We start from the raw sequence: 21,386 nt of genomic DNA on the forward strand, positions 1-21,386 counted from the left end.
GGTAAGTATATATTTACTGAAACCATGTCTATTTATAATATATAAATATATAATATATAATAAATAAAGTAAATAACTCAACCCCATATATATATTTATGATGAGGTTGAGGTTTTTCACTCAAAACGGCCACTGCTCCTCATGTACCATATATGGCATAAGTACATTGTATATGTCTATGGATTAAAACAAAATGTTGAAAAATAATCAAATTCCATCTTAAATTTATGTGACAGGCTTGAGTTGTTAAGTGTGACAGTACCCTCCCTGACTAAAATATGCCTCACAAATATGAATCAAAAGTATGATACTACTAACCATTACCATTTCTGATAAATGATGTCATATTTGTGTAAAAAGTGTAAATTATTATAGGCGTAGAATTGTTAGTGTGACGGGACTGAGTTCACACTGAGGGACATAACTTTGTTTTTTATAAAATACCTTGCATTTTTGTCCAAGAAATGTTTTTCACAAGAAAGGAACACAAATAAATGCTTACACTATTGCCACAAATCAGAAACTATGCACGTTTTGTTAATATTTTTCTAAGTACAAACTCAGTGAAGTGCCTCAGGGACATGACAAAATGCTTGGTTTTAGACAGATTTAAGACATTATTTTATGCAAAAAAATAAATAAAATAATAATAATTAAAATGTAATAATTATTTTTATGAAAGTATTATGAAGCACTTCTAACAATTAATTTTGGTGGGATCTCCAACCGTCCTGCAGACTTCAGTTCCAACCCTGCTCCAACACAGCTGTCTGTAATCATCAAGCAGCCCTGAACACACTGATTAGCTGCTTCAGGTGTGTTTGATTGGGGATGGAGCTGACATCTGCAGGACAGTAGCTCTCCAGGAGCAGGGTTGGAGAATATTAAGATTGTTGAATTTTTACATTTGTTGACAAAATGAGATCATTTATCATTACAATGTGGAACATATAAGGTATTAATTAATCCACTTTTGGTTACAAAACCCAAACCTCAGATTTAAAAAAAAAAAAAAAAAAAATCATATCAGACATGGACATAATAATATGGATGTTTTGTATGTTCAGATATTCATATAACAAAATATATACAAATTAAAACCTAAATAGGGACATAGTAGTATACTATAAAGCGATTCTTCTTAAAGAGGATAAACAAAACCAAATCCAAAATATCTGCTTGCTTTGTAGATTTCCAGAAGGCCTTTGATTCAATTTGGCATGAAGGTCTGCTGTCAAAACTTCTAGAATCAGGTATTGGGGGTAAAACATACAATATTATAAAAACAATGTATTCAAAGTATCAATGCGCAATTAAAATTGGAAATAAAGGAACAGAATTCTTGAGTCAAGGGCGGGGTGTGAGGCAGGGCTGTCCACTATCACCGACCCTCTTCAATATCTACATTAATGAATTAGCGACAGTCCTAGAACAATCAGCAGCACCTGGCCTCACACTACATGACTCCAACATAAAGCTCTTGCTGTTTGCAGATGATCTGGTTCTGCTGTCTCCAACAGAAGAGGGTCTACAGCAGAACCTAGACGTCCTGCACACGTTCTGTCAGACCTGGGCCCTGACCATTAATCCTAACAAAACTAAAGTACTAACATTCCAGAAAAGACCCAGAGTTCAGGGAAAGAGACAAAACTTCACTCTTGGTATGACCAAAATCGAATATGCCACAAACTACAAATACCTCAGGCTGAAGATGAGTGCAACTGGTAAACTAAATTTGGCTGTGAATGAACTGAAAGAGAAAGTGAGAAGGGTTTTTTTATGCCATCAAAAAATCTATCCAAAGTGAAATACCAATTAGAATCTGCAAAAGTGAGAAACTCTATATTTGTGCAGCGTGTGCATGTCAAAAAAATAAATAAATAAAAATTATAATTCGATTTGAAGCTTGTAACAAACGTGCACATCAACCTGATCACTTTATTTAGCGTTCATGTTAACACTACATTCAGATTCATCAATCGAATGATTTCAGTCAAATTGAACCAAAAATTGTGCATGTAAACATAGCCAGTGTTGCCTGTCAGAAAAAGAGGGAGGAGTCAACAAATCATTGTTGCGCCTACACACACACACACACACACACACATACACACATACACACACCACTGCTGATAGTATAATATAATATATATATATATATTAAGAAACACATCACACATTAACAGCACATAAAATACATAAAGTTTAGAAATTTTAGTGATCTGAATGAATTCCTTACACATTACAAATCATCATCCACAGTAATATATACACACACACACACACACACACACACACACACACACACACACACACACACACACACACACACACATTAAATCCATTAAACACTGTGCTACCAACCACTCTCTTGCATTTCCTTCAAACAATAATCCGATTGAAATCAACTGCCATTGGGACAAATGATTTTTACAAGCATGTCTTCTGACCAGAGAAATTTTAAGCCTGATGGGAACATTTCAAAAGTAGTGTAGAGGGGACGAGTATGATTTTTAAAAATCCCAAGTGCTGTTTTTTTCCATAAAACAATCAAATAAGACCTGAAATGAATGTGGTTTATAGCCAGTAATCTTATTTGCCTGATTAATTATTTGTGAGAGTTTGTTCTTCTGTTTAACTGTTATATTACAATACCATGAGACAATATTATATGTAAGGATGCTCTCAATCATTGACCTGTATACCATAGTTAGAGTCTGTGTACTAACATTAAAGCTCCTCAATTTTCTAAGACCAAGGCGCTGTCTTTCCTTCTTATAGACAGACTCTACATTACTTTCAAAGTTGAGTTTATCATCAATAATTGTTCCTAAATATTTAAAATTCGAGACCTGCTCTACAATTTTTCCTTTTATAATAACTGGTTTATATGGGCTTGTATTTACTGTTCTTGTTTGACTTCTCAAGCATAGCTCTTTTGTCTTTCCAATATTAAGATATAAAAAACTACTATCAAGCCAACCAATAATGCTATTGATGTACTCAAAATATGAAGAGCTATTAATTTCTTCCTGACAGGAAACCAGTGTGTGACGAGTCCCTCGTTACTTGCACAAAGACCGGTCAGTGGGTGTGGTTGGAAGGCTCGTCAACGGAATTGTGTACACCTGTTCCTTCCCTATAAAGTTTCAGCTCTGTTTGGTGTGGGTTGACTCCTGAGGGGTATTGCACAAAAGTAGAATTAAGAAAGCCAGGATAACAGAAAAGGCGCGGCTTGACCTAGTTCAATCAGCGCATCCTGGCTTAGTCTGTTGCACATTTGATAAGCCAGGATGAGAGCGTGCAGCTATGTCAAGCCAAGTGTAGATAGTTGGGATAAGTGCACGTTCACGGCATTCTTAAACAGACAACGGGATCGATCACAGAATCAATGATGCAAAAATGGATAAAACCCGTGCGGCATACTGAGCAACAGCTTCTAATGGAAATATATGAAGAGGGGAAACATATGTAAAAAGGGAAATACAGCTTCTTTAATAAAACAAAGACAAAGTTTTATTTCAGATTATAGATTAGATTAAATCAATTAGATAGAAAAAAAACCTAAATAAAAATAGATAAAAGAGATAGATGCGAAAGATTAAATAGACAGATAAAATGAGCAAAATAGATCATATACTGTAGATGCGCATAGTGTATAAGTGTTTTCAATTAATCATACATGTGCTTGCATAAGTAAGATGCATGTCCACTGGTCACATTTAAGGCAAAGTGTCCAACTGTTAATTTAGAGAAATGACAAATAACTCCTTGAATTGTAATTATTATGGCTTCAGTGGAGCACTGGTTATTTGGACTACTTATGCAATCAGTTGGTCCGCTATTGTCTGCCAGGCTTACCCACTTATCCACAATGTGTATCTACAGTATTTGAACTATTTTGTTCATTTTATCTGTCTATTTAATCTATCTCATGTCTCTTTTATCTGTTTTTATTTAGGTTTTTAGTTTTCTATCTAATTGATTTAATCTAATCTGATAATTTGATCTGTTTTTATCTATCTAATCATTTATTTATCGCTCTTATCTATCTCTCCTTCTTAAAGAACAAGCGTGTCTGGCCAAAAAAAGGACCTGGCAGCAAGTACAAGAACATTTTGCAGGCTGGTAAGTGACTTGATGTGTGAAAAACAAAACAAAAAGAAAAAACAAATTACGTGAATAGTGTCTGCTGCCATATTTTATTGTCTGTGTTGAATTTCGCATTGAAAAAAAAAAAAGGCTCATATATCTGGCATGGGGGGTGGCCCTCCAACCCAAGACTTGACCACAACAGAGGAGCTGGCCCTGGAGTTGAATAAAGGGAAGCCAGTGATGGAAGGGACACAGTGAGGGACAGCCACTGACTCTGGCTCAGCAAGAGAGACTGGCCTCTTCATACAAGGTACATTACTGCCGTACTACTGCACATGGAAAACAATCAAGTATTTAGATTTTGTTATGTGGACTGTCTGACTTTGCCTTACCTTGCAGTGTCTGGTAACACACTTACACTTCTGGAGCCACCAGACTATGACCCGCTGGTGACTTCTCTTTATTAAAATCATAGGCTTGGCACGTCCTGTCAAAACTATCAATACAAGTTCTGTTGAATATAGCAGATCTGACGATGATGAGATCGTGTCACTGGACTCCAGAAGGCTTGAGGTGTCATGTCAATTTTGTGTAAAGGAGATATTTTGAAGATTGCTGGTAATCAAACAGTTGGTGGCTCCTACTGACTTCCATAGTATTTTTTTTTCCCCCTCTTTTATGTTCAACATAAGAAAGCAACTCACACAGGTTTGGATAGAACTTCAAAAGAAGAATCAGATGATCCAGAACATATAAAGGTATTTTGTTGTTTACTGAAAATATTTATAAGGTTGTTGCCAACCTCAAGATTAGAACCATTTTCAAAATATATTTTATTATTCCTTTATTCGAGTTGAAAGAGACTAACAAATGGAACATTTATTTAGAATAAGCCTATCTATATATACACTACATACTGACCTCGTCATGGACTTAAATGAAACCACATTTGCAACTTCATCAGCCATTTCTTATAATCTCAACAACTGCAATAATATATGCATTCATCAAACCTCTAACAGCAATATGAACAGTCTTCATAATAACACTAAAATAGGTATACTTAGATGAATTAAAGTATATCTTGTATTTTAATGCATGATAATTAAATTGATGCAACATTTGCAGAAGACCATGGAGTGACTGTAAAACATTAATTTCTAGTAGGATTGACAGCGGAACTAACAGATAAATTCAATTCAATTCAATTCAAGTTTATTCGTATAGCGCTTTTTACGATACAAATCATTACAAAGCAACTTTACAGAAAATTAAGTTTCTACAATATTTAGTAGTAGCTTATCAGTGGTCACTGTCAGTTTATGTGCATATGGCAGAAATGTTCGGAAAAATCAATAAAAAGACGTAAACAAACAGACGATTAACACTATTTACAGCAATTATGCAATCAAACTTATAGCAAAATGTGGTAGTTCTGTATGTTGTCTCTGGGTTAGCATCATCTGAGGTCCTCTGAGGGGTTGGCATCATCTCTTCTCAGGTGTTCTGGATCCAGACTGGAGCTTGTGTAAATCCTAGTTACCACGGGATGTAAATCCAGCAGAAACAGAGAAACAAATTGAGACATAATTAGCGTAGCTGCTGTTCCAGCCAAGTAAAATTAATTTGTTTAACCCAAGCTTAAGAATAAAAATGTACATTTGATCAGATATAACTGCAGTCCAAAATTATGAGATGCATTATTTGAATGCTTGGCCAAAGAGGTGTGTTTTTAATCTAGATTTAAACAGAGGAAGTGTGTCTGAACCCCGCACATTATCAGGAAGGCTATTCCAGAGTTTGGGAACCAAATGCGAAAAAGCTCTACCTCCTTTAGTGGACTTTGCTATCCTAGGTACTATCAAAAGTCCAGCGTTTTGTGACCTTAGGGAGTGTGATGGGTTGTAGCGTGGTAGAAGACTAGTTAGGTACGCAGGAGCTTAGCCATTAAGGGCCTTATAAGTAAGTAATAATATTTTGTAACTGATACGGAACTTAATAGGTAGCCAGTGCAGAGACTGTAGTATTGGGGTAATATGATCATATTTTCTTGACCTGGTAAGGACTCTAGCCGCTGCATTTTGGACTACCTGTAGCTTGTTTATTGAGGATGCAGGACAACCACCTAGCAGTGCATTACAATAGTCCAGTCTAGAGGTCATGAATGCATGAACTAGCTTTTCTGCATCAGGAACAGGTAACATGTTTCGTAGCTTGGCAATGTTTCTAAGATGGAAGAATGCTGTTTTTGTAACATGGGAAATATGATTTTCAAAAGACAAGTTACTGTCTAATATAACACCCAGATTTTTTACAGTAGAGGAAGTAACAGTACATCCGTCTAATTGCAAATTGTAATCTACGAGATTCTGTGTAATGTTTTCTGGTCCAATAAGTAATATCTCTGTCTTATCTGAATTTAATAGGAGAAAATTATTGGTCATCCAATCTTTTACATTTTTAACACACTCTGTTAGCTTAGATAATTTAGAAGTTTCATCTGGTCTTGTTGAGATATATAGTTGAGTATCATCAGCATAACAGTGGAAACTAATCCCGTATTCTCTAATGATATTACCAAGGGGCAACATGTATATTGAAAATAGCAGAGGACCTAGGACAGATCCTTGTGGCACTCCATATTTTACTGGTGATAAATGAGATGACTCCCCATTTAGATAAACAAAGTGGTAGCGATCGGACAGGTAGGATCTAAACCATCTTAAAGCCTGCCCTTGGATACCTGTATAGTTTTGTAATCTATCTATGAGTATGTGGTGATCTATGGTGTCGAACGCAGCACTAAGATCAAGTAAAACTAGCAATGAGATGCAGCCTTGGTCTGATGCAAGAAGCAAGTCATTTGTAATTTTAACAAGTGCAGTTTCTGTGCTATGATGGGGCCTGAAACCCGACTGAAATTCTTCATAGAGATCATTTTTTTTGCAGGTAGGAGCACAATTGAGCAGACACAACTTTTTCTAAAATTTTAGACATAAATGGAAGATTTGAAATGGGTCTGTAATTTGCCAGTTCACTAGGATCTAGTTGTGGTTTCTTAATAAGAGGCTTAATAACCGCCAGCTTGAATGGTTTTGGGACATGACCTAAAGATAATGACGAGTTAATAATATTGAGAAGCGGTTTTTTTCTGCTATAGGTAACAACTCTTTCAGTAATTTAGTGGGTACAGGATCTAATAAACATGTTGTTGGTTTAGATGTAGTGGTAAGTTTATTTAGCTCTTCCTGTCCTATAGTTGTAAAGCACTGTAGTTTATCTTTGGGTGCGATGGATAAAATTAAAGTATTAGACGCTGTAGAATCTACATTTGTTATTGTATTTCTGATGTTATCTATTTTATCAGTGAAGAAATTCATAAAGTCATTACTATTTAACTGTGAGGAAATATTTAGATTGTGTGGCGTCTGGTTATTTGTTAATCTAGCCACTGTGCTAAATAAAAACTTTGGATTGTTTTGGTTGTTTTCTATGAGTTTGTGGATATGCTCGGCCCTGGCAGTTTTTAGAGCCTGTCTATAGCTGGACATACTGTTTTTCCACGCAATTCTAAAAACTTCCAAGTTAGTTTTTCTCCATTTGCGCTCAAGACTACGAGTTTCTTTCTTGAGAGCGTGGGTATTACTGTTGTACCATGGCACAGTACATTTTTCTCTAAACCTTTTTCAATTTGATGGGGGCAACAGCTTCTAATGTATTAGAGAAGATAGTGCCCATATTGCCAGTCATTTTGTCTAGTTCATGTGTATTTATGGGTATACAGAGCAGTTGAGATAAATCAGGCAGGTTATTTGCGAATCTGTCTTTGGTGGCTGGAACAATAGTTCTGCCCGGATGATAACGCGAAGCTATATAGTTATTATTATTAATACGCAGAATGCACGATACAAGGAAATGGTCAGTAACATCATCACTTTGAGGGTACGATATCTATGTCAGTAATATCGATTCCATGCGATATAATTAAGTCTAGCGTATGATTAAAACGATGAGTGGGCCCGGTGACATTTTGCTTTACATTTACATTTACATTTATGCATTTAGCAGACGCTTTTATCCAAAGCGACTTACAGTGCATTTACTCCAAAACAGTTTAATAAGTTAGTAAACGCAAGTCCTAATGCATCATTTGTATTATCAATATGAATGTTAAAATCTCCGAAAATTAGTGCTTTATCAGCGGTAACCAACAGGTCTGAGAGAAAATCTACAAATTCTTTTAGGAATTCTGTATATGGCCCTGGTGGTCTATACACAGTAGCCAGAGAAAGAGATACGATAGATTTCTTTTGCATATCTGACAGTGTAACATTAAGCATAAGTATTTCAAATGATTTAAACCTGTATCCTGTTTTCTGGGTAACATTGAGAATATCACTATATATTGTTGTAACACCTCCCCCACAACCAGTCTCTCACTCTTTATAACAGTAGTTTGGTGGAGTAGACTCATTTAGACCAATATAATAATTTGGTTTTAGCCAGGTTTCAGTCAAGCAGAGTACATCAAAACTATTATCTGTGATCATTTCATTTACAATAACTGCTTTGGGTGTGAGTGATCTAATGTTTATGAGGCCAAACTTAAAAAATTGTTTTTTTTCATTTATTTTACGTTTTTCTGGTTTAATCACGATAAGATTTTTTCTAGATCCTACATTAAATTTATATTTTGACCTCACTATTCGGGGAACAGACACAGTCTTAATAGATTGGACAGCGCAAGTACTTCTATTTAAGGGGGTAGAACAAAAGCCATCATAGCAGTTATTTGAGAATTGGCTTACTAGTCAAATGGAGCGTAGAGTCCTGGAGATGTTGTCCGAGAGCAGCTCCGCTCCGACTCTGCTGGGGTGCAGGCCATCAGCGCGAAAAAGCCTAGGTCGCTCCCAGAAGAGATTCCAATTATTAACAAAGAGCAGTTTCTGTTCTTTACACCATGACAATAACCATTCATTTAGAGCAAAAAGTCTACTGAACCTTTCGTGTCCTCGTCGATACGTAGGCAGTGGTCCTGACACGATGATCGTCGCCGCGGGCGTCGTGCTGCGAACCGTCTCGATCAGGCTCCTGAAGTCCCTCTTCAGCGTCTCCGTCTGCCGCTGCGTGGTGTCGTTAACCCCGGCGTGAAGCACGACCGCTCTGTGGCTCTCGTCGGCCTTCAGGATCGCGGGTATCTGCGCAGAAACATCGAGAACACGAGCACCAGGGAGACAGTGAGTGTGCACTTTACCTTCGGCTAACGTAGCACGGACGTGTCAGACGATGGAGTCTCCGACGATCACAGCGTCGTGTTCCGTCTCGCGGAGGGGAGAGAAGCGGTTCCGTGTGGAGATCTCGAAGACCGGAGGGGGAGAAGTCGTCGCCCGGGGCCTGGCTCGCGTCCTCCGCTGCGGATGCACCCAGGGTCTGTGGTGTCCCGGCGCCGGCGTGAAGGACATCTGGGCAGATCGCGTCCTGGGTGCACCGGGCCTGTGCAGAGAAACACACGGGGTGGAGGTGGTGGGACTGTTAGCAGCGCGCTGTATACTTACCCTGGACTTGTGAGCGTCAGCCCGGGAGGTTTCCAGCGCGGCTCTCCGCTCTCTCAGCTGGGCCTGCCTCTGCTCTAGGACCCGAATATGCTTCTCCACGGCCTCCAGCTCGAGCTGCACCGAATGCAGCTCGAACGTGTCATCACCTGCACTCAAAGGTAGACATACATCCGCCATTAAAGCAAGTTACAGTGAGTAAAGTGATTGTAATGTGTGTGAATAGAGTATTAGCAATGCACGCGGGTTTAGCGACAACCACGCTGGTGATGCTAATGGACTATAAGCTACTAGCAGACTCGGGAAATCAAAATAAAAATAGTGATAACAAGGCGCTGTGATTGTTTTTGTTGTAGAATACGATAGAGGATATATTCACACGTTATAGAAACGAAAATGATGTTGTATAAAATAGATTTCAACAATAAAAAAAATAGAAGATAGAGAATAACGTGACGGAGCTCAAACTAGAGGCATAAATCACTCAGATTAATCTTAGCCTGGTTGTTAGCCTGCATGGAGCAGGCTAACTGCAAAGTGTAAATCTCCATAGTAACTTAATGTAGATTAATTTAGCCTCCCTTCATGCAACCGAGTCAGGGCTAAATTCAGCCAGGATAACTGGAAAATCCCAGCTTAATCCCTTATCTTGCTTTTGTGCAATACCCCCCGGTTGTTTGGCTTTGCTTTGTCTGTTTTGATGTTATGATTAGATTAACTCGTTTCTGTTTGATGCTTGGACCATTTGTGTGTTTGACGGAATCGTGTTTTGGTTTGTTGATTTCTTACTTTATGTTCTTTATTTATATTAATAAATATCTTTGTTGCAACCTACCAACCTGACTATGTCCTCCTTCCCGTTTGTCACGGCTTTGAGCCGGTCGTGACGAGTGTCATACCATCAGCATACTTTATGATTGGGAAATTATCATCATCACACTGCAGTTCATTTATGTATACAGAGAATGATATTGGAGATAATACACATCCCTGGGGTACCCCAGTATTAAAATGACATTATATGACATTATTGATACAAACACACTGTGGTCTGTTTTTAAAAAATTCCTTGATCCATAAAACCAACCAACTACTAATGCCTAAATTGTGAATACTTTTTAAAAGAAGGTTAGGTTGGACAGTATTAAAACCAGACAAGAAAGCCATGAAAAGTATTCTAACATACATATTAGACTTATCTAAATGATGTTGAACTTTATTCAAAAGAGTAAGCGAGGCATCCACAGTGCTCTGATTGGCCCGGTAGCCAAACTGCAGGGGATCAATAAACCTCACAGTTCCTTTCACACTATGTGTTCCAAACATCTGTAGAGAACTGATGTGAGTGCAATTGGACGAAAGTAATTTACCAGTTGTGCATTGGGTATTTTGGTTACAGTTGTGAATTGAGAGTTATTTAAGGTTTGTGGATTTGGTGTTTTTGGTATTGGACGATTAAACATCTTTGTACACACATATCCCAGTTGGATATTTGGATAAATTGTGACATTCTTGATTTGAACAACAGAATTGACACAGAAATGAACATAACCAGTTATTGTATCATTCAACAATTCAAAATTAATACAACAATCTTGATCAAAATGTAAAAATTTATTTAAAAAAAAAACATTCTTTGGACCATATCTGAACCTGCTGAACGGCGGAATTTAAAAAAAAAAATAGTTGCCTATATTTTGGTAACAGATGGATAACATTGTGATCCGAGCGTCCCAGAGGTGGATGTAATCTTGGCACATATGCACCTTCCACGTTACCAAAACATCTATATTTTGGTAACACATGTATTGTATTGCAGGTTATGTATTGCTCAAGATTTGGCAACAAAGTAGATACATCGCATTTATTGAAATCTCCAAGCAGGAAGATCTGGGTCACTCACAGAATTGCACAGCGCTTTGTTGTAACTAGCAGCTATGCCTTCGGTGGCCAGAGCAAAGTTTGGTCCAGGCACATAGACTAAAATAACTGTTATTTGCCTGAATTCAGGAGGTAAATAATATGATCATCATTTGTTGATTAGTCGTATTATTTATGGTGGATCTGCCTTATGTTCGTTGGATGTCCCCAGTCTTGTTATGTACAATTTGCAATAATAATAATAATAATAATAAAAGGAAAACGTTAAGTAAAGCATGTTCTGAGCCGAAGTCATTTGTTCATTGTTTCCATTCTGCCCTCTTGTGTTCTCTCTGTGTATGTGTATGTTTGTGTTTCAGAAGGGCGGTTCTTGAGATGATTCGCTGGAGGCTGATTGGTTCTCCTCCTCACCTGACCTGGGCCATGATTGTGCCATCGCGTGTGACTCTGTCGTTTGCCTCTGTGCCTTGCCGTCGTCATTCGTTTGGGTCTTTGAATGTCTTACCAGAGAGATAGTGTGTGGGTGCTTAAGACTGTGATATTACTTGGTTACTTGACCCACTCCTGATTGACTACAGTTTTGGATTCCGATCATGAATTGTTGGCTGTTAACTTGTATATATCTTTTGTAAATAAGTTTTGGCAAGTTTGTGTAGGGAGTCAAGTTGAAACTGTATTTTTGTTTACTTTAATTTTGATCAAGGAAGTGTAGAGTATTAAAAAAGATCATTTTTGTTTGTTATTTTGGCCTTGTCTTACTTGTAAACAAATTCTTGTTTTTCAACATCTCTCTGGTATTGAGACTCTCTTCCTGTTGCAGCTTGTAACGCGTTGTGTCAGGAGGGAAAAAAAAAAAGACAGACTCACGGAGGCGATTGACATTTAACAACGACTCGCGTTTTATTTCTCCAATCGAACTCGGGCAATTGTCCGTCCCATGTTCCACTGTCCACAGCGTTACCAAAACAAAACAAACAAGATTAAAACAAAATGATTTCCAAACAGGAATTACCCGTGTACATGGGCGATTCGAGTCGCGGTTGTATACATTATCATCCAGCCTCTGCCACAGGCACAGATGACACAGTTTTACTCAGCTGTTATTGAGTCTGTTCTGTGGTCTTCTATAACTGTCTGGTTTGGGTTAGCCAGCAAATCAGATTTAAGAAGATTGCAACGGACTGTTAGGACCGCAGAAAGGATCATTGGTGTGCACCTGCCCAGTCTTCAGAAACGGGCAGGTAACATCATGAAAGACCCCTCTCACCCCGGACACAACCTGTGGCAGACGCTACAGATCTCTGTGCACTAGAACATCTAGACATAAAAACTGTTTTTCCCCCTCATCCCCTCCAGAATTTCACATATAAACATATAGTTTGTCTTCTTTATCATGCCATATACAGTTTTGGGTGTTTCATTTTTAATTTTACAAAAAAGCTTCAAGTGCAGTTAACTATTTGTCATGCAATATGAGCAAACAGACAACAGCGTAGTTAAAGCCATGCTCTTTTGTTTGCCATCAAACTGTTGACTGTGTGTGTATCCTGTCACAAAACGCAGCGAAAAGTCCTACACGACGGTAATAATGTGATTAAGGTGTGTACATGTCTATTCTGCACTTCAGTAATGCGACTAAAATACGAATAATCCACATGTCTTAATGTGACTTGTGTTTACTTCAAGTATGACTTTAGCTGGATTAAGGTCATCAAAAATCTCAGTTTACATGTAGATTCTTAATCAGAGTATTGTCTTACTCATGTTAAAATCAGATTATTGTTGTCCATGTAAACATACTCAATGAAGACATGAGCAGAGCTGTTGTGTGCATTCATCAGTCTGTCTGTGTTAAACTTCCTGAGGTTTCCGCTCTAATAACTGTTAAACCCATGCCTAAAAACACCAGTTAAAAATTTAAATGTTTACAAATTGCAACATATATAATATATAACAGTAGCAATATATATCTAGTTATGATTGTATTTCCTGAGTGGTTAGTCAGACCAGCTGGTGGCACTGATGTACTGCAGTCTGAATATAACCAGCTTCATCATTCATTCCAGTCTCTCTCTCACTGATGACTCTGATGATAACAAAAAAACAACTGAAAACCATAAAGAACTGGTGATTCTGGTGAACAGACCAAACTGGAGAACAGAGACAGAATCACAGTCTGCTAGACTTAGAATTGAACATCAACAAAACCATTTGTTTTCCTCTTCCAAGCCCATTTCTTACCATAAGGCTGGTTTGTGTTCCTGACAGCTTTTGAGTCACAAGGAAGGGATAAAGGAAGATTATAACAGTTGATCTGGGCTTTTCTTTGGCTCTTTTTCTTGGGGCTCTGCTAGTCCTGAACAACTATAAGGCCTGCTATTAGATGTGTTTGTGTTGATCTGTCTCCTCTCTGCCTGCTGACCTCGTTCTTAGACATTACGGGACGAGTTATTAAAGTGCATCAGCCAGACGGGATTGAAACTTTGCCAGCTGAAACCGTCACTTGGTTGGAAGGTGATAAGAAATGTAAGAAGCAAAATGTTCTCTTAGCAGTGCTGATCCAAACACAAACCCACAGCGATTGGCATAGTTTTGCAGTTATCACGCAAACTACCCTTCCAGCTTCACTATTACTGGAAAATGAATAAATTAAATAATTAGAGACTACATTAAAACCTTTAAACCCAAAAAATCTTGATCTGGTGGGATATTAAGGCAAATATGAAAACAAACCAGCACTAGATTTAATTCGGCTGTAATTAAGTGATTCAGTCTGTTTATGTGTGTCTCTAACACTAACACACTAACACTGATTCCTCTGGATTCAAGCACAGATGGCAGCCATCGTCTTTACAAATGCACATCAGTTTCATCCCAGTGATCATAGATGCATTTGTGTGAAAGTCAGCGTTTTACTTCATTACTGCAGATCTAGAGACGAGAACTCCAATAAACACATTCATGAACTAAGCAGATCTCTGTTAATTACATACATTCAAAACCAATCTACAATCTCTACAAATCTGGATACACCATAAATCAAGCACTCTGAAACTCACAAGCATCAATTTCAGCACTGCTGAACCAAACCACATTATGAAAGCTACCTTCAGGAAAACAAAAGTTAAACCCAGCGCAAGCTGGTATGTCTGTGGGCCCAGAACAAAAATAGTATGTTCTAGCAGAACATTTCTACACTGAAAAAACAAATGTACCTACTTCTGCACACATATTTTTCAAGTTAATTTAATTATGGAATAAGGTAAGTAAATTTAATGGAAAGTGCTTGAGTATGAATGGGTCATTTTGAGTAGAAAATGAACTCCAGATGTCACAAAACAGCCTAACAATCAAAGCAACCATAAAACAGTGTAAATACAACTCAAAAAGAGTGAAAAATTCAACCAGATTAATTATTCATAGCTCAGTGCATAATGGAAACATCAGTCTCATACCTTTGATATTTACTCAAAGAATCCTTGTAAACTTAACAAACAATTCCAAGTAAAATATACTTATAAGTTCAAACTTTAATTTCTACAAGCTTGAATTGAGTACTGATATAGAATTTACTCTTTTCAGTAAAGATCAGTAAAGGTGATGATTAGAAATTTGTCCTCTCCTTTTGCACCATTCACGTGTGGGGTACCTCAGGGGTCCCTCTTGGGTCCTATTTTATTCTGTTTGTATGTGCTCCCCTTGGGTTCTATCATGAGGAAATATAACATTTCGTATCATCGCTATACTGAGGATACTCAGATTTACATCCCCCTTAGTTCTGAGCACTCCTATTCTGAATTCTCAAGTGTTTTAAAGTTATCAAAAGCTTGACAGCAAGAAACTTTCTCCGATTAAATGAGATCAAAACTGAGATTGTTGCCTTTGGGCCTCCTGGTGCTGTCTCTGAAATTTCTAGTAATCTAGATTTTCTGTCTTCAAATATTTACCCTTTTGCTAAAAACTTGGGTATAATTAACATTTATACAGATTTGAATTTTAAAAATAGGTAAGGGCAGTGGTGAAGGGCTGATTCTTTCAGTCAAGGCAAATAGCTAAATTAAAACCTATGCTCTCACTTAAGGATTTGGAGACAGTTATCCATGCATTTATCTCTTCTAGACTAGATTATTGCAATGCACTTTATATGGTCTCAATCAATCTTTTCTTGTATCACTTGCAGTTGGTTCAAAATGCAGCCGTGCCCTATAAAAAATCCAATTAACAAAATGTTGGAAGGGCAAAAATGTTCAGCTAATTTAATTGCTTGGGCTTAGTTGAGAGGACATATTGTATTAAGTCTACATAAATATATTTGAAAAACATTGAATGAACAGTTATTTTCAAATCCAGTCAACAATTCGCTATGCTAATGTTGACTAAACGAATAAAAACTAATCCAGCCAACATTGAGATCATTCTGCACGTGCACGAGCCTGAGTGACTTTGCAGGAGACAGCGCCATCTTAACAAGTTCACGATTAACAAGTTCACGAGTCAGGTAAGTGCCACTAAATAAATATCCAATGTTCTTGAGTGAATATTTAGTAGTGTTTTATAAGTCGTGTGTCCGAAGAAATGAATGTTAAATGTATGTTAAGTTCATGCGTCAGGTAAGTGGAACAAAATTTGTACTTAGACTGAATTTATCAATACTTGTATATTTAAAAAAGGTGTAAACGTATTATTTAAAACGTATGTATTTATACACAAACCTACAACATATATAAAAACATTGAATAAGCGTTGTATGAATATGTCTGAGGGAAATTAGCTGTATAAGTGAAGGGAACGTGGTCTTTCTTCTGGTTTAATCCATAAAACACTTAATGTCAAAAGCTGTGTTATTATAATGAATTTTAGGTTAAATTTTGGCGTGTTGTATGATATTTTTGTGTTTCCATGAAAGTTATGAAGAGATCCACAGTAACCACAGTAATACGCTTATTTGAAGATAACATGGGCATGTTGAATGGGTTTTTGCATGTGCAAACTTTTGCAGTTGTCCCGTGAAGTTAAACGTCGACATTAAACGTGACTAACAGCCAGACTCTTTTCAACCTGGGCAGATTACACATCGTTTCTGGTCTCGTGAGGGCAAACGAGAATAAACAACTGAATCTTTTCACAAGGCTGTTATCAAAGCAGACTGCATCTCAGTCAGTTCCCTAGGTAGTAAATCACTAGATCGTGCACACTAGTCCCTGCACTGGTAAAGAGACACATAGTGTGTGTACTTTCAACACTGAGACTTAAGGTAATATGTGTAAAATTGTTTACTACAATTAAAATGTGCTTTATTGTTCTCTGTGGCATCTATGCTAATATTTCATTCTTATTCCGAGGTCACCGTAGCCACCGGATCCAGTCTGTATCCAGATCAGATGGTGGATCCGCACCTAGAGACACCCTCGACAGCCCTGAATGTCAGCGGAGACCAGGACAACTAGATGAACCCCAGAGACAGATCCTCATCACCAAGACCACAGGAACCAGACCAGTCCTCTGCACAATCTGACCTGTGTCACAGCCTGCAGTTAAACTGCTGGATTCGTCTGGCCAGAGGAGAACGAGGGAGTTTTGGTTCCTTCGACACAGGATTTTTCTGTTTAATACTGGAAAGCTGCTTTGACACAATCTGTAGTGTAAAAAGCACTATGTAAATACAGTGACTGGACTTTACTGTAACACCTGGTTCATTTATTGTTTTCTGACTTCTGCCTCATTTTAAATATCTAATTGTGAACAGTAGTAATATATGTAAATGTTTGTTTGCAAACATTTTGTTAAACTTTGTCTTTTTTTTAAGTTCATTATACAAATGTTTAAAATACATTTTTCAGTTGTATTACAGATGTAATGTTTGACAACTGGAGCACTTTAAATGGATAGCTCACCCAAAAATGGAAAGTTGCCGTTATTTTATTGACCCTCAGACAATCCCAGATGTCAGTGACCTTTTTTTCTTCAGCAGAACAGTAAAAAGAGATTTTTTTATCTGAAACGGTGATTCTTGGCGGTTCATACAGTGCCCGTCTGTGGCTGCTGGTTGTTGATTGTTTAGCTTCACAAGGCCTCAGTGTGTCCTCAGGAGCCTTTGGTAATTTGGTCTTGTCTGTATATGTTTGTTTGACTCTCAAATGCCGGCAGCCAGAGATGTGCAGTTTATGAACTGCAATGTTTTCAAAGACAATGTTTTCACCTAAAAATTTCCTTTACTGTTCAACTGAAGAAAAAAGTTAACTACGTCTTGGATGGCTTGAGGGTGAGTCATTTTTGGGTGAATTATCCCTTTAAGCCTGCATGTTTAGTCTGTATGATGAATGTTATAAGTGCAGATTGTTATTAATTAAATGTTATTATGTGTTATAATGTATGTGTTCGATGTAGTGATCGATAGACAACAGGTAATAATTTTCTTAAACTCAATATAAAATATTTCAATATAATACTAGTTAAACAGCAGTTCCTTATGATGCACAAATAATAAATCTTAGTTGAGGTAACATAAGAAATACATGTATTGAATGGTTAAATTTTAATTGACACAATTTGCTGTAGTTTTTCTAAATGTTTGACCGATTAAAAAATTTTAGTTGAATGGACTATAAAACTATTTCAGTAAAGGTTGAGCCACCTAAATAATAACACTTCAGGCAACACATTTCTGTGGAACTTGTTACTAAATAATAATTAGTTTGAAACGGCTTGAACTTTTTTTACAGTGTGAGTTGGCTGATTAGGACTAGGAGGAGGGAAAGCATCTCCTCAGTCCTAGCTTCTCTTCATTGGTTAAATTGTTTTTAAAGTATTAAATGGTGTTACCCAACAATCATCCCTCAGATCCTCTGATGAACAGGTCCTGCATGTTCTCCGCTCTGGTTTGAAGCTGGTCCTAGATTATGGAATAGTTTATCTCAGAGGACATCAGATCTGCGTCTTCTACTACGGTTTTTAGATCACGGCTGAAGACCTATTTGTATTCCATGGCTTTTGGTTGAACTGTATTTTGTATACTGTAATTGCGTACAAACTTCTTTATTTGGTTATTTGTTTGTTTCGTTCTTTGCTTTTATTTTCTTTCTCTTTTTTTTTTTATATATACATATTATTGGGTTTCAAACTCTCATTCCAGACTGTCCCAACTGTTCTGCCGAATTCACACTGCACGATTTTAGCCCCCGATTTTCACTCACTGACAGGTTTTTGCGATCTGAGAGAATCCTGAGAGCAGGCTAAATATCTGGAGCTGTCAGTGATTCAGAATCCTGCTGTGTGAGATGAGTTCTGACTGAAACATACATGATCAGCCAATGAGAGAGCGCGAGCTGCAGCGCAACGGGAAGATAAAGACCACAATATCAGCAAGCATGGCTTCGGGTCCGAGAGAGGCTCCTTCTCGCTCTATTCGGACCCAAGAAATGGAGGAAAGTTTAGCCCGACTTTGGCAGGAGCACCCGTGTCTGTTTGATTTTTCATCTGAGCTGTACAACAACAGGGTCGAGAAAGACATTCCTATTTTACTCAATATATTTTTAATTTACCATCTTGTACTTTTAATACATGAAATACCACCAGCAGTTTTTATTGTGAGCAACCTACATAAATCAGTCAAGTCAATGTGTTTCAAATTATAATCTAAAAAATTCAGTTGTAGTTGTATGATATGTTAATTATAAAGCACTAATATAAGTAATATTTAAGTAATATATTAATATGGTTAATATATTTATTTTATTGGCATATATACTAGTTTTCTGTATAAATTATAAAACATTATTATGACAAGGTGCATTTTTATTTATTATGTTCTATATTTATTTAAAACAGTATATGCCAGGCACAAGAACAGTTTCTTCCCTCAAGCAATCTAGCTCATAACCAGTTACATGTTCCCGCCATTGTGCAATAAAGATATGTGCAATAAGCTTATATTTATTTTGTTTCCACCTACATCCCTGCTTCTCACTCTATTCTGTTCTGCTCCTATCTATAGAACAACTGTACATACAGTTTATTATATTTTTCAACTCATTTTCTGTTTTTTATCTGTTAATATTTACACACGTGTATTTTTTTATTCTCATCTTAGGTTTATTGTCTGTGTGTGGTTGTTGTTGTCTCTGTGTGCTGGAAGCGTGACACTAAAACAGATTCCTTGTGTGTGCAAACATACTTGGCAATAAAGCTCATTCTGATTCTGATTGAATTTTATATTATTATCTCACACATCATGGGTCGTCATTTTATTCTACAATATAAAACAACGAAACAAGACAAAAAAAAAACAACAAAAAAAAAAAACATCTGATATGAATTATATAATAAGCATCAAACCAACAATATTATTCTTAGATTAAGATTAAATGGAAAAGGGGTTTAGCAGATGGTAAAGGCTTCCTCGAATGCACCACTGCTTTATTCTGTTACCCACACAAGCACGAACTGATGTTATAATCTGAGTCTGGATTTGAACCTCGAGCAACGCATTTCTCCGCTTTTTTCCCCCCACGGGCAACATAAATCCCGATCAGAGTTTATTTTCCCTATTTTTCCTCCACTTCGAATGAAGCACAAGGTCAAGGGGGCGTGGTTAAATCCAGATCCAACTCCTCCCACCTCACATATACCTAAACCCCTCCGTCTCCACCCCCTAGATGTGGATCCAGCCACGCCCCCTGGCCCTTGTGCTCTGCGGTGAGGAGCTACTGGAGAACACGCAGAGCCCGAGCTGTGCTCCTGCCGGGAAGTGATTCTGAGAGAACAGCACGAGATTCCCTCGAAAACACCTCACTGCGGTGAGGGGCTACTGGATCCACACCTAGGGGGTGGAGACGGATGGGTTTAGGGATCAGGGGGTGGTGATTGGTAGGGTTAGGTATATGTAAGCTGGGAGGAGTTGGAGGAGTTGGGAGGAGCTGGGAGGAGTTGGATCTGGATCTGGATCCAACCACACCTCCTGGACCTTGTGCTGCAGTGAGGACCATCTCGTCTTCCAGAGAAACCGGACGGATGTGGTTTCGTTTCGCCAGAATCGATGACGTCACTCGGGGGCCAGTGCACCTGTGAGTGCGCGAGAGGAGCTGCGCATTTGATCGCAGACAGCAGCACGCATCTGATCTCTTTGTCACTGCGCAAGGCATTAAGCTCATTTATTCCGTAAACAACGGTAAGTCGGTTAGAAGTGATTTAAAGATCACGGAAGTGTCGTCGTTAATGTTTGGGTCATTATTCACCTGGCTCTTGTGGTGTTTTGTTGCAGTGAAATCAGTTTGCTCGCGATGGACGGGTGTGCGCAGATGTGCAAATGTTTTCTGATCCTGTTCAACATCCTGTTCGCTGTGAGTATGTCTGGGCTTTACTCTTCTGCTTAAAGATGAAAGCGTGCTATCAATGTCACGAAAAGGTCGATAAAGTCAAGATATTCACAGATTCGACTTCTCCGGATCAATAGCTCGAGCAAAAGGTTTTTACTACACAAATGACGCCTCTTTTTTTCGTAGTGAATTATTATTATTATTGTTATTATTATTATTATTATTATTATTATTATTATTATTATTATCATCATTATTATTAATCAAAACCAGCTTTCCTGCGCTTTGTACAAAATACATTGATGGGTCATTCTACAGAAACATCAATTTTTCTGTCCCTAGCCTTTACAGAAATATTACAATTGGAAATCAAATTAGGTTACAATTTTATTTATATTTTTAAATAAAACAGTATGTTATTTGAACAATTAGACCTTCTTGCTCCATCAATGTGGAAATATTTGTTTTTAATTACTTATAAAGAATTCCAAGCACCACAAAACCCCTCGTCCCCACAGCCATGTACAGAGGGAAAGTGCTTTAT

The 21,386-nt window shown here is 37.6% G+C and overlaps 1 protein-coding gene across 3 annotated transcripts in view; it reads left to right on the plus strand.

Annotated features, from left to right (window-relative positions):
• The first annotated feature begins 20,542 nt into the window (after window positions 1–20,542).
• Window positions 20,543–21,386, plus strand: part of LOC122136444 (CD9 antigen-like) — a 5,258-nt gene continuing 4,414 nt past the window's right edge. The window contains exons 1-2 of one of the 3 annotated variants that reach the window (XM_042719499.1): window positions 20,543–20,694; window positions 20,788–20,866. In XM_042719499.1, coding sequence (XP_042575433.1) covers window positions 20,807–20,866 — 60 coding nt within the window. In that variant the 5' untranslated portion in view covers window positions 20,543–20,694; window positions 20,788–20,806. Of the gene's footprint in view, window positions 20,695–20,781; window positions 20,867–21,386 lie in introns of all 3 variants that reach the window. The other 2 variants (XM_042719497.1, XM_042719498.1) reach the window with 2 other exon arrangements.

Source organism: Cyprinus carpio, chromosome B3 (genome assembly GCF_018340385.1).
Source record: "Cyprinus carpio isolate SPL01 chromosome B3, ASM1834038v1, whole genome shotgun sequence".
Taxonomy (NCBI): domain Eukaryota; kingdom Metazoa; phylum Chordata; class Actinopteri; order Cypriniformes; family Cyprinidae; genus Cyprinus; species Cyprinus carpio.